The sequence below is a fragment of the Bombus affinis genome, chromosome 14 (genome assembly GCF_024516045.1).
Source record: "Bombus affinis isolate iyBomAffi1 chromosome 14, iyBomAffi1.2, whole genome shotgun sequence".
Lineage (NCBI taxonomy): Eukaryota > Metazoa > Arthropoda > Insecta > Hymenoptera > Apidae > Bombus > Bombus affinis.
Genome location: NC_066357.1, coordinates 5,291,475 through 5,305,650, shown reverse-complemented (window position 1 = coordinate 5,305,650; position 14,176 = coordinate 5,291,475). Strand labels below are relative to the sequence as shown.

Here is a 14,176-nt window from a genome sequence, read left to right as displayed (position 1 = left end):
GTCTCGAGCTTAGATGTAAGTTTCAGCGGGCATCGCGCCCGAAGAAAGAAGAGGCTACGAGCCGAAGAGGCCCGGCAAACTGCCGTTCAAGAGGGCAACTACCAATGGCTCTCCATCCTCTGGGTCATCCAGAGCATGGAAAGTCATTCTCGTTACTACTTTGTCATTGTGCTCGCCTTTAGTATTTGTAGTAGTATTTTGTTGTGATTTGTCTGCCAGCCGATGTACATGTCGGCACATCCCCATGCTGGGCTAATCGCGATCTTTGAATTAGCGTTGCGAATGATTAATTACGGTTTGAACTAGAGTTGCGAATCCAAAGATCGCGTTATTAATTAGAGTTGCGAAAAAGTACTCACTTCGGTTTGTATTACTGTTGCGATAGAAAGACGCGTTTGCTTTAGCGTTACGATTTGTAAGATATCGCGATTGTACTTAGTGTTTTCCATCGTGAATGATTATCAGAATTTATTAAAGAGTAGAATTTGAATTTGCCGCGTTTTGTTTTATTTTAAGTTGAATAAAAATTACATTAATTTTGAATTAATTTCGTAGCGTTGCGACTTGTGAACATCGCGTATAGTTGAAATAGTCCTTTTATTTTGTCATCTATGAATATTAACTTGGCGTTAAATTTCTCCTAAGAATTAGCGTTGCGATATATTTCGTCGGGATTGTTTTAGTCATTTTTCCGATTAGCGTTGCGTTGACGAATCATCGCGTTCTTTTACGTAGTGTTGCGTCTATGAAATGCCCAAATTTCTTCCACTGGAATTGTGGAAATTTGTTCTTGGGATCACCTAATGCAGCTAAGACAGTTGCAAAAAGGTTGCCAAGCATCAGCAACTTCGAATGTAGCTGCGCTACAATATCTCGATGTTAGCGTTGCGTACATTGAAGCACGAGTGCATAGATTATTATTTAATTTAGCGTTGCGTGAATGATTAATGATTAAAACAGCCCAGTACGGTGTATGCTTCCGCGAATTTTTCATTTTCTCTTATTTTTTTCTTCTTTTTGTCAATAACAAATTAAATAGTATTGGAAATATTCTAAAGCACTACTCGCGATTTGTTTTGAGAAATTTCTGTTTTATAATTATAGATTTAATAAATTAGCGTTGCGAAATAGAAAAATAATCCACTCGCGGTTTGTTCGGGACTTTATCGAGTGGATCGCCCTTCTGGCTATTGGATCTATTTCTTTTTCAGCATCCCTCTGGGCGTTTGTTAAATGGAAATACTATTGAACAATATATCTGTTCGATACTGATGAATATTTTTAATTTGAGGTTATATTACTTAAATGACATGTAATTACTAATTGCGCCATATTATATGATACAATTATGAATTATATAGCAAATAATATGAGCTAATTGGTTACCGCGATTATGTTTTTATAAGAATAGATGGCAGTTATAAATCATAGAAGGTATAGAAGACATTTTAATTTTCTTCGGTATTTCAAAATGTGGAGCACAAAGACTCATTTAGTGTCACATGTATTTTGTTCTTAATCAATGATTATTATTTTTTAGTAGTGACGACAATTACGATGAAAAAGTGATTGAACGTCGATAATATAGATATTATCTAATATGCACAAGTAACTCTAGATGTCGCGAACTTCACGAAACTATTTGAATGTATCCAACTGAAAATAAGCGCGAAAACGTATAACCTTGTAGTTCTGTCACTCGGTGTAGTGTGTAACAATATTTATTAGTGAGTAGTTAAAAAATCAAAATCATGACAAGTTTATTAGATCTTTGTGAACAATATTTCGGAGCTCGTGATTTTTACGAAGTTTTAAAAATTTCAAGAAAAGCCACCGATAAACAAGGTATGTAGACATAACCTATTTATTCAAACTATGATTCTAAACTAAACATTTTTAAGTGTAACGTTCTTCTTAATTGAAAGTTAGAATTGCATTTAAATATCAGATAGCAATTATTTCCAACTTTTTTCTAGTGAAAAAAGCATATCATCAATTATCTCTCCTTGTACATCCTGATCGTGTTGAGGAGGATATCAAGGCAGAAGCAACAGAAAAGTTCAAAGTTCTTGGACGAATTTATTCTATTCTCAGTGACAGTGAGAAGCGTAAGATTTATGATCAGTCTGGACAATATGACGAAGAAAGCGAAGAAGTTATGATGAGAAATTGGGCAGACTATTGGAAGTCACTTTTCAAAAAAATCTCAGTTGAAGATATTAATAATTATGAAAAGAATTACAAAGGGTCTGAAATAGAAATTAAAGATTTGAAACGAGCTTACATGGACAGTGAGTAAATCTTCTATAACTTTTACAAGGAAATTACATTAGTAAATTTAGTTTATTAAAACAATAAAATTACTTTGTATAGGTAAAGGAGATATGGATTATATACTAGAAACTGTTCCATTTACTAGTTGTGATGATGAACCAAGGTTACATAGTATTATTCAAGGTCTCATAGAGAAAGGTGAAGTTCCAGAATACAAAGCTTTTACAGAAGAAAATGACAAGAAGAAGCAACGCAGAAAACGCAAGGTAAGTATCAAACAAGCAGAATTTAAAATGTTATCTATAAATTTCGTTCATATGATTAAACTACAAATAGTTATGCAGATTTATACTTTTATGAACACAAGTAGAGGAATGAAACGTCAGCAGAAATTTAATTTCACATATTAGATATTATAATGAATACTCTTTTAGATATCTCACATACTTTTGCGTATCGTGCATATTTTGTGTATTTTGGTATCTTTAAAAATCTGCAGTTAAAATCTTATGAAACAAAAATTTTTAATACTTTAAATATTTCTATATGATTACATTTAAAACTTATGTAATATGTTAATAAATTAAACCATGATCTAAAAATGATACTTACATATAATCATTTAAGGTAAGTAAGTACTCCATTTTTTACATACTTCCATTGTGCATATCTAACAAGTGTAATTTTCTCGATGTCAAAATTGTCGAAAGTAAACGGTGCGCATTCGAATGGCAACGTGCTCGTAAATTTAAGCGCAGCACCTCACCCCTTCAATTCCGCTATAGATCACTTTAGAGATCTGATGAACAAGTGAGCAGTACGTTATTTTCAAGCTTTTCTATTTTTATCAATACATAGTACTGGTTCACGATTGGAAGCAGTAGTAGGAGGTGGACTAGTAGTACGATTGGGAGGGGGGAATACTAGTAAATAAGTAAAGAGGGAACGCAAGAGAGGATTCAGTCTACAGAACAATTAGATCGGTTCTAGCTGATCGCTAGACGTCGCAGAATTTTCGGCTAAAATCCCTACCACGATGACTGCGATTCTTTAAGTTATTCAAACATATGAGAGCAAAATAATGATATTCATATAAAACTTTAATTAAAACGTATGATATTTTAAACAGTGCAATTGTATAATTATTCAAAATTAATAAAAATGGTTGGCATCGTCGGATTATTCCTATGCGCTTTATTGTGTGTTAGTGTCAGTGATGTACAAGGGGCGTGCAAGCAATTACAGAACGATGATATGATAGAATATTCCTGTACGGGTGGACAATTGTCTGATTTGGACAATCTTCCTGCATCGACTGGAAAAATTCGAATTTCTCACATGCCAATTCAACGAATAACTGCGGATACCTTTTCAAGGTTTGGTTTGGATCTTTGGGTCCTAGGATGTTCCTACTGTGGTATAATGGACATTGAACCGGGAGCCTTTGAACATCTAAGTAACCTTCAACAATTAAGCTTTGACAACAACCATTTAACCACTATAAAGGAATCTTGGTTCAGAAAATTAAATTACTTGACGTACTTGGACCTGAATTACAATAACATAGAGTCTATTGAGGATGGCTTGTTCAAAAATCTACCCGGCCTTGTTGACCTAAGACTATCTGGTAATCGTTTAGAATGCCTAAATCTTGAAGACATGTCACATTTAAAGGGATTAAAAAGAATCTTTCTGAGTGAAAATTCTGAATTCAAGTGTCCAAAAGCTGTCAGTGCTTTTCTCGAGAAGCGTGGAGTAAGTTTCGATAGCGATCCAGAATGGAGTAGAATTCCAAACGATTTAATTTATCCGGAAACACCATACGATTACGACGAAGAGAGCAGCATAGAGGGACAGAGTATAGAGGAGCAATCCACGCCACTACCTGCTCATCGTGAAAGATTGCATCCAACTATAACACCATCTCCAATTGCAACAATACAATATACCCCGCCACCGTTCCGTACAACCGAAGAAGTAGTTTATCGTCCACATAATTCTCCAGATTGGAGAACAACTCCAAGAACAGACGCAGACCCCTACGAAAGCAGACCAAAAACTACAGTTCCACCATATGACGTCAATAGGATATATCACCAATCAGTCCCAGAGGAATATTGGAGAACAACTACAATCTTGTACGGAAGTGGAGGAGAAGCTACAAATCCATCATATGACGAAGATACAAGAGCACCATATATTCCACCAAGAACCGTTGCACCGATCGAACGGGTAACATATCCACAACGTGAAACGACGGACTACAGCAGCCAAGATATAACGACCTTGAGTTCTTGGCCAAGAACCTCGGAATTCGTCGGTGCTGGTGGCGAATACGAGGTCTATCCACCCCACAGGAACCAAGACAAACATTACACAGAACAGCCGGATTATTCAAACCCACCTAACTCAGTCCTTTTGGCATCGAGCCAAATACCACCTCATGTGGAGCTTAACACAGAGCGTTCTATGGATCCCTACTCTGGTTGGTCTGCAAAGAATAGTGTGCCATTAAACGAGAAGTATCCACCTACATCTGTACCCAATATCGAAAACAAAGCATCAGAAATTTCGGTTCCTTCTTTATACACGACTCAATCCATTCACTCTATCCCATATGTACCAGGTGTAATGGTTCAACCTGCTCACCCTGAAAATGTCTATCAACCGCCATATTACGACCCCGCGGTCACTATTCATTCACCGCCATCGGTGAATAATTGGCCACAGCAGGAGGAAGGGACATCGGCAATCGTGCAAATTGAAACGACTACCGATAAGCCATTGCCTAATTGTACAACCAGGAGTTTATCATCGTCGAGCCAGAGCTCCATCACGATGATCATCGTTTCCTTTCTTCTTGCGATTCGCGTCCTTGTGGAGGGATTTTAGCCAATGGAAGTCTCGTTAAACTATTTAATATTTATCTGTATATTCTGATGGAATCTCCGACAATGAATCAAGTTTTCGTTGACGAATCGAATGTTTGCGTGAACCTGTGCGGGTGTATTTGCTCTCGCAAGCACCGAACTAGAGTTGAACGGAAGGACGTTTATCTAATCGCAGACTATAGATCGGGTGATTTTATAAGTGCTGTTGGTTTCGTTCGTTTTCGATTTTGGATCAATCTTCGAGACTTTATTTATCGCGATTCGCTGTCAGAGGAACCAAACGAATTGATTGATTCTTCAGAAGCACCGCGGAGCCTGCAAAACCCAAAGCGTATGTATAGTATACTGCAATCTTGTCGTTTGTGGTTTCATTGACTTAATTTTGATCTGTTGTAGACGAACTACGTGATCTTATTGTTAATCTGTACAGATGAAGAAACTGTGTGGTTTGGTACGTTAATGTTTTTAATGATGCAATGCACAGGAATGTGTATAATTTACCAAATCATACAGCATCATTGTTGTGAAATTACAACGATGTCACATTAGTCGTGTTGTCGGACTTTAAGCGGTTTATTTGCTAGTTCTGCACGCTCTAGAATCTATCGAGAAGATGTGCATCGTTTGTTTGCCAAGGAGGAACGCCAAATATGAGAACGCCAAATATGATATCCACGGGGCGCGATGCTGAATATCAATTGAAACAGTAATAAGCGACGAGGGCCAATGCAATGTATCCGGTGTGCTAATGAAATAATTACTAATGTCGTTCAATCTAATGCTGAGCGTTATGTAACGACCTTGACTGGTGTACTTTATCGAGATGTGCTGCGTTTCGTGTTTTGTCAAAGCGCTTAACCCTTTCATATCTGTGACGAGATATCTCAGCAATATACGGCGATGCTTACATGCGATGCTATGAACCGTACGTTATATCTTGCGTGTTTTTTTTTCTTCTTTAACTCATTAATGCGTAAAATTGCGTAAATGTACATGTAGTAACTTATATGTTGATTTGTGAGAAGTCAGAGATGTTTAGCTCGAGTATTTTGTATAGCTTAAATTAATTACTTTAGGATTAAATTGTCATCTTTCGCAGATCTCAAAAATTTGTTCTTTTTTCATATTAGGAGAAAAGTTGTGAATCAGAAGTCACTCTAGATCGAAGGATTAGGGTTAAGTGCGGTGTAGAAACTATATATTGATTTGTACAAGTAAAAAAGTATTAGGATAGTAAATATTTTGCAGATGTTTAATTTATAAATCAGAGATTAGAACGAAAAAGATTTCATGATTAAAAAAGAAGAGTTTACCATAACGCGATAAATATTTTATGATTTAAATGATTTCCAAATAATTGAAGGGAAATGAACGGATGAAATATCGACTCTTAACGGGGCAAGGTACGACATAACTTATCCATAGATTGGGGTAAAAATCAATTCGCGAAACATTTCGTGCGCAGATGCGAAGGGGTTAACGATGCTAAAGGTAGAGCGTATTGTACTGTCAAAAAAAAAAAAAAGAATATTCATATTCATATTGAATATTAAGGAGATATTCCATCGTAGATTTTTTAAAGAATCAGTCCGTTTTTATACTCGTTCTTCTGGGGTGCTATAATTTTCCTTGCATCATTGAGATCTATTGGGTTTCCATCACAAATGGAATTACATATTCCATTAGAAAAATTATGTGTAATTTTTTCAAAATTCAGTCTATTTTATTTTATATTGTTATATTATTACGTTTCTGTAAATTACGTAATAGAAATTATTGTGTAATGTTAATTCTTACAATTAATTGCGAAAGAATTAATTTATTAAAACTATATACAACTGGAAAAGCTATTTGTATTCAACATTAAATTCGCGTTCTCTTCATTGCAACAGGTGAATTTCACTCGTGTTAACTGATCGATGCTCTCTTGACAGCTCTAAACAGTAAACAGGCATCGAGAGCGCTTGTCGGAAGTCCCGATTGCGACATTCAAATCTTGAAGCATATCGGTTGAAGGGTCCATCATGGACTCGGTATCTATCGATCTGAACAAGTGCATGCACGTGCATTCATAATGAGCGTAATAGCAATGACGTCGTGAAAACTGAGGAAACTGATAGGAAATGCGAGTTAGAGCACAGTACGAAACACGGTTTAATTTCTACGTTTTGTTTTTGTTTTTTTTTTTTTTTTCGTAGACGTATCAACAATTAATAGAATTTATTTTGGTTTATTTTTTATTATCTTCTTCTTTTTTTCAAGAATTTCAAAGAATTTCTTTTTTGATCATTTTCGAGATTATAGTTAGTGAGGTCTTTCTATGAAACTTTTCGATTTTATATCGATATTTTATATACATTTAACTGGTGTAAGGTTTTTAGAAGGAGTGATATAACTTTGGTTTTCTGGTTTTTTTATCTTATTTTTGTAATCTTCTGATCGATCTGTAAACAACGGCTCTTGACAGATTCTTAGAATCTTTCCTTGATGGATTTCTTTCAGTTTATAGGTAGATTGACATTCCATTAAGTTGTCAAATTGAACAGAAGTTCGAAATTTGATGAATTATTTCATCGATCAAACTAAACCTTTCTCCTTTCTTTTAAAATAATAAACGAATCGAATGTCTGTATGAGTAATATTAAGAATATCACAAATATACACGAAAGTTAATAGTTTATGTCGTTTATTTAAAAATTGAAATTTGTTGCTTAGATTTTGAATCTAATTGACCAGGCATTTATTGATAGGGTACCCACTATTCGAGTAAATCTCCCATTTTCTGAAGCATCATTCGTAATAAACGATCTCTCATGTATTGCAAACAATCTTGTTCAAAAATACCGTCAGATAGACGTTGCCAGCATCATTTTTAATTTTTAACTTAAGTGTAGTTTCGAAAAACTTGTACAATTTCATTTTGTCCATCATGCAATTTAAAAAAGACAAAAACCCGTAAAGAAGATAAATTCCAATCTTCGCTCCTATGTAAGAAAATACATGTATTTTGCCAAGATTAAAATATCTTCTAAACTAGTGATTTTTCGACATAAATATTTTAATGCTATTTTGTAAGAAATAATAAACTGCATCGATTATGCATGAAAAATTACATACATGATCTACAAATTCAAAAAAAAGCGTATGTTATCTTCTATTACGTATACGCGTCCATCTGTGGAACAACTAATTATAGCAGATTGTGTTCCCCTCGAAACCATTCGCTTTCTTCTTTGTCTGAACTATTTCTTTATGTAGCAGATAATTTATCAATAATTTGCATTTATAGATTAAAATTGGACACCCTATATGTACATTACCATCTACAAGTCATCGGACACTTGCCTACTTTGAGCAAAACGGCTGTTAGAATGTCTACAAATACGATACTTTCGACGTTATGTAATTTCAACATTTGACGTAAAAACTAACTTTAGCTAACTTTATCTCGTAATAAAAATTACATGGTAGTATAAACTCGTGTATATTTTAATTCGACCGACTGACTTATGGGTAGACGGTAAAATCAATTCAGAAGATCGTATCTATGTGCTAACAATCATTTTGCCCAAAATAAACAAGTGTCCAGTGATCTATGGACGGGAGTGTAAATGGTTGCTCCAATAAAATTTGTCTCGACTTAACGGAACGCTTCGTTTGTGCGATAGCTAAATCGATCGATAATACATTGTAGCGAGTTATTTGCGAATGAAAGGTGTGCCAAAATATCCACGTTTGACGTGCACACGCGTGCATCCGAGCGAGTGCAGAGGGTCGCGCTTCCGCAACCTTGAATTACCTCGTCTCCCAGTGTCTAGAGCGAACGATACATCTGGCCGCGAGCCTGGCGCTCCGGAAATCACTCGAATCACGAAATAATTGAAAATAGTCATCGGGTTCGAGGCAGCGTGCACCGTTGCATAACGAATTTCCTTCGAGACCAGTCATCGTTCTGGAATTTTGTGAGAATTAACCCTGCTAACATTCTCGATGATCTAGAGCCATCGATGTTACGACTGCTGCTACTCGTTTAACAACGCGTTAATATTATCCAGTGATAATGACAGACCTTCGTTTCAATCATCCTCGATGATGTTTGCACGATGTGACGCATCTTTGGCCTTTCTTCGACATGGTTAATTATTGCTTCAATAACACGAGTATGTTTGAAAAAAAAAAAAAAAAAAGAAAAGGAAAGGAAATAGCTATGGTAATTACATGAATGTTATCATCAAGCGATGGTTTATGAATGGATCTCTGCTTTTCTTCAAGATGATATCTCATATTTAATTTCCTTCTTTCTAACGTCTGTAATTTTTTTAAGCTGAAGGATCGTTTTCCTACCTTGTTCTATCGTTTGATATTATATACTGTATGTATATTAATATACACTGTTGGCGATAAGTATCGGGGCACTTACCAATATTTGGGACAAATTGAATGCTTTTCCTTGCTTTTATTTTTTAGGTATTTTATAATATAAGATACCGAATAAAATAATATCTGTTTTTCAATAAATATAGCAAGTAGGCACCGTAATCCTTATGATCGACAGTGTATCTTCGTCGTTCTATTTTTATTCATAATTCAAATGCAAACGCGCTTCACAAGGAAGTGAGGACAAACGAGGCATTATGATCAGCTAGCTTCGCATCTGGTGGTTGAAGTTTAGCATTGGCATGTATCGAGCTGCATTTCAATTCCTACCAGTAATAATAATAGTTCCTTCGCCGCTTGAATCATGCAGCTCGCTCGAATACTTAAACAAATATATCACAGTCCTTTTAGACTCCATCTTAAAATTGTAACAGAGATACAGTAGAAGAAGTAGTTTCTCACGAAGGAGCCTCATTTATTCCCACGTTACATTTGTCGAGTAAATAAATAATAATTTTTCAAATAAGAGAGAGATAGAAAATAAAAGCGAATAATTTACGAAAGTGGAATGTTGGTAATATGAGATTGATCGACAAAACGTATAAAATACGAAAAATGTGACTTTGAAAATATTTGAAATTAAAAATCTAATCAGCAAAGACCAGTTGATCATCCACTGCACTTTCTTAAATCATTATTACATAACAAACGTATTTGTTTAGTTGCACGAATCTTTGCATGAAAATAACAATGATGTCAACGAGTCGGAAATAAATCTTCCTATCTTGATCTAAAAATTGTTTCAAAGTGTTCGTATCATCACACGTACAATTAGATCAGACAAGGGGAACGAATCTAGGTAAAAGCAACAAGATTTTGCCGATTAGATCACTGCCTAACTGTGGTAATACAACAAGCGAAACCCGAAAAGCTACGATTACAAACTATTACATGATTTAGAATATCTTAGTTAATTTGGTAGTTCTTGTATTGATTTATGATTCTCTAAATTGTCCTTTACAATGGATCTATTGAATTCTCGTCTATAGGTAGAATATTTCCTGCATTGAAAAATGAGGTGCTCTATTATGTTTGCAGCAATTGGTACTTACGATTGTTCAATACGTAGAAATCTAAAATTGACTTATTTGCTCACCTTCTCTTCGAGAATATCTCCTCTTACATACGATTAGCCATTTTTGCATAGATGCAGAAAACGCGTTATGAAAAGGGTAACGGTGGCGCGAGTTTATTCGACAAACAAATACATTTTTTTACACAAATTTATTAACCGCTTTGTTGATAATCAAAATATTGGGATTACTTAACAAGCCCGTAAGTAAATTCTAGACTCAGAACTTTATATTTATATTGAATATTTGTATTTAAAATTTTGATATTCTCAGGTTCCGATATTTCCATTTACAGTTTTAATATCTAAAACTTCGTATTGATTTCGATGCAAAAATATCCGAAGGATGGGAATTTGCCGCAGTTTCGTGATGTTATATATTCATTAGAAAGTAAAAGATTGTAAAAAGAAATATTTGTGTGAATAATTCACACACTTAATACAACCCTCTGATAAATTTACTATGTATACGAGTCTATTTTGTGTACTCTACGCTTTTCATGAATAAACTATAGATAAGCGATATATGAAGAAGAAGTAAAAGGAATAACTTGCGTCAGGTCGATCTGTCAATTTGTCACTGTCTTCGTAGTTGGACCAGGCCAATTCTCAAACAATGGATTTGTGTTCTCTCATCGAATTTCAAGTCGAATGTCATTTCGATAAGCGAGTGCATTTAAAATTTCGCGAAGCGTTGTGTAATCGCCTAACATTAGGCCGCTCCTCAGATGTACTTGCCAGAAATTATAAATAACGGAATTTCCTCAGCACCGAATTATGGAGTAGGTCACTGGGAATATGGAACATCATCAACAAGTATGAACCATGAACAGTCGCGTCTACTTTTAATGAGACAGGCGTGTGTTATGTTTCAAAGATTGTAGGAACCCCGCTATTTATAAGGCTCTGTTCCTTTTAACTAAACAACAAATTATATATTTGTGTACTTTGGTGCGAACATGAAACTGATGATTCCATAATGCAGTTTAGGTTGAATATTGTAATAAATTTGTCGAAACGCAGAGATTAATCAGTTGAGATTGTGAGTGACATGGACAAGCTATTATATATTGGTATATTAGTTTTGTCGATAATTCACACTGTCTGAAAGAATTATCTTTAACAGTATACTATGTGTGTTATACGAAATATTTTGAAATTTCGTTAGTATCACAATGAAACTCGACTGTCATCGTTACGTTGGCAAGATTTGAAGGGAACCCGAAAATGTATGTAAACGTTCAAAGATATTTATTGCAAGTGTACATTTTACAAATATTGTCGAACTATTTGGACAGTAAATTATCGTATATTAATAAGCAACCAGTTATATTAATATTATATATTTGAGACAACTATGTTTTCATACTGTATCAATTTTTCGCCAAAGTTATGTTTGCAGAAACTGAGTTCTATATACATTCTCAGCTTGTGTTTAAATTTTACCAATATAATGATGGTAGTTGGGTCTCATTATAGTGTTAATGAAATTTCAAAATGTTTTATGTATATATGTACGTAGAAGCTTTTTATGGTAAGTGTCCAATGCTTCCATGAATCATTATATATTGATTTATTCTACTGATAGATCGTAAAGGTATTCCTTGAATATGTACGTACAATACATAAATATTTTTTCAGTTACTCTTAAGCTATCTAATTAATTTCTACACTTCTATAATAATCGCGAATTACGAATAACTGATATTTGCAAGGTGTTCCAAAAAGTTGGAGTCAAATTACAGTAGCATGTAATACTTATCAGAACAGGCAAAGAAGTCTTAATAATTACAGGTGCCAATATCATCAGTAGACTGCGGATTTTTATGCATTTATAAAAAATATAAAATTGTAAAGATGCACATAATATACAAAAATGTACAAAATATTCAAAATATAATAGTTATGATATTTAGGGGATAAAATTAATTTCCACTTAATAGACTTCATTTGTTTAATTAGAATTATTTATAAAAATAGAAATTTGTATGAAAAGAGCCGAAGTGTAATAATTAGTTTCGAAGTTATAACATCCATTTAATGAGTTAATAAGAAGCTCGATTAACTAGCAGCAACGGATACCAAGAGATCGATAAATTTGAAGCTGTGCAGCTCCAGTACACTTATTAAATAAGTTAATTACGCGCACTTGACGACACGCGTAACCCTATTTTCGATGCCTAGCCATACGCCTATCCTCGAGATTATCGGAACCGGTTGCCTTTCTACTTCGTTTCTGCTCGTCAGCGAGCACAAGTTAATTTTAACGAGGGGTCATCAAAAGTGGAAGATAATAAAGAATCTGGTTCCTCGATTCGACTTCTGGCGGAATACCGACCGTTTCTATTTTCTACGCGAAAATTTTTCAAGTCCGTGATTTTTGCGCACACTTCGCACTCGACATCAGAAATGTTCGGTGTTTCCGATGAAATTATTATTCGCTCTGTACACTGTTTGAAGAATATTGCAGTCAGAGTCAAGAATTAGAATTGAAAATTGAGACGGTTATTATACTTGGCTGAGAGCAGCAGTGTTGGATAAAAGTCGATAAAAATTTGCAATTTGACCATAATTGGTTAATTTAAAAATGTGGTTCGAATTTGGGGAGAATGAAGTATTCATCAAAATAAGGAAAAGGGTCTTAAGATACTCGAATCCAAATATCATTAGTTAGTTTTTGTCTCTTTTCTAATAAAAATATCTAATTTCTAGACTGTAATAAATACTTTTACATTTTATTACGTTATTCCATAGCGAAATATTAAATTTGTGAAAAGAAATGTTTTATTCTTTAAATAACTCCAAATAACAATTATTCCACAAACGAATGAACCGATTTTTTAACAAAATATATTAAAAATATATGTCAATAAAATATATAAATTAATTATAGAAATTATTGCATATTATCAAGGAAATTAATGGCGTTCATTTTTATTTCTAGTGGGCGAAAGAAGCAGAGGAAGCTGAACGTCTAGAAAAGATGCTGAAGATCGAAAACGAGGAAAACGCAGCTGCAAACGATTTGGCGTTGGCGATTCAGAGCCGTAACGAGGCCAGAGCGAGTCAATCTGACAAATTCTTCGATTCTCTGATCGACAAATACGCGAACATGGCTGGAAAATCGACGAAGAAGAAAAACTCGTCAGCTATGAAAACCGTAAAAACCGCGAAAAGTACGAAGAGAACAAAGAGGAAGACGTAGGACGATAGACTTTTTGTGCTCGAATCTCTCCCTCCACGTTAAAATATTCGCGCGACTTTTATAACTTAAGTATCAATGATCGAGAAGAGCCATTCTATTGTACATCTTTTTTAAAGGAGGAAGGAATGATCACATTTTAGTTTTGTAAATTTGAAACGTGTATATCATCTTTTGAAGCCATTGTACTGATTAGAAATCCATAAATCAGTGATGGAATTCTTTGTAATTATATGTAGGTATGTCCCACTCAAATATAAAATTGAAATATATATATTAATTTTAAAATTTATTACGGAA

The 14,176-nt window shown here is 34.5% G+C and overlaps 1 protein-coding gene across 3 annotated transcripts; it reads left to right on the top strand.

Annotated features, from left to right (window-relative positions):
- The first annotated feature begins 1,643 nt into the window (after positions 1–1,643).
- On the top strand, positions 1,644–14,148 carry LOC126923887 (dnaJ homolog subfamily C member 9-like). 3 transcript variants are annotated; one of them, XM_050737801.1, is made up of 4 exons: positions 1,644–1,845; positions 1,977–2,291; positions 2,374–2,540; positions 13,619–14,148. In XM_050737801.1, the coding sequence occupies exons 1-4, from the start codon at positions 1,752–1,754 to the stop codon at positions 13,877–13,879; spliced, it is 837 nt and encodes a 278-aa protein (XP_050593758.1). In that variant the 5' UTR covers positions 1,644–1,751; the 3' UTR covers positions 13,880–14,148. The 3 variants fall into 3 exon arrangements, with proteins under 3 accessions (XP_050593758.1, XP_050593757.1, XP_050593756.1); XM_050737800.1 differs by lacking the exons at positions 1,644–1,845; positions 1,977–2,291; positions 2,374–2,540 and adding exons at positions 3,217–5,496; positions 5,562–5,905 and having other exon boundaries at positions 13,619–13,866; XM_050737799.1 differs by lacking the exons at positions 1,644–1,845; positions 1,977–2,291; positions 2,374–2,540 and adding an exon at positions 3,217–5,496 and having other exon boundaries at positions 13,619–13,866.
- The last annotated feature ends 28 nt before the right edge of the window (positions 14,149–14,176 follow it).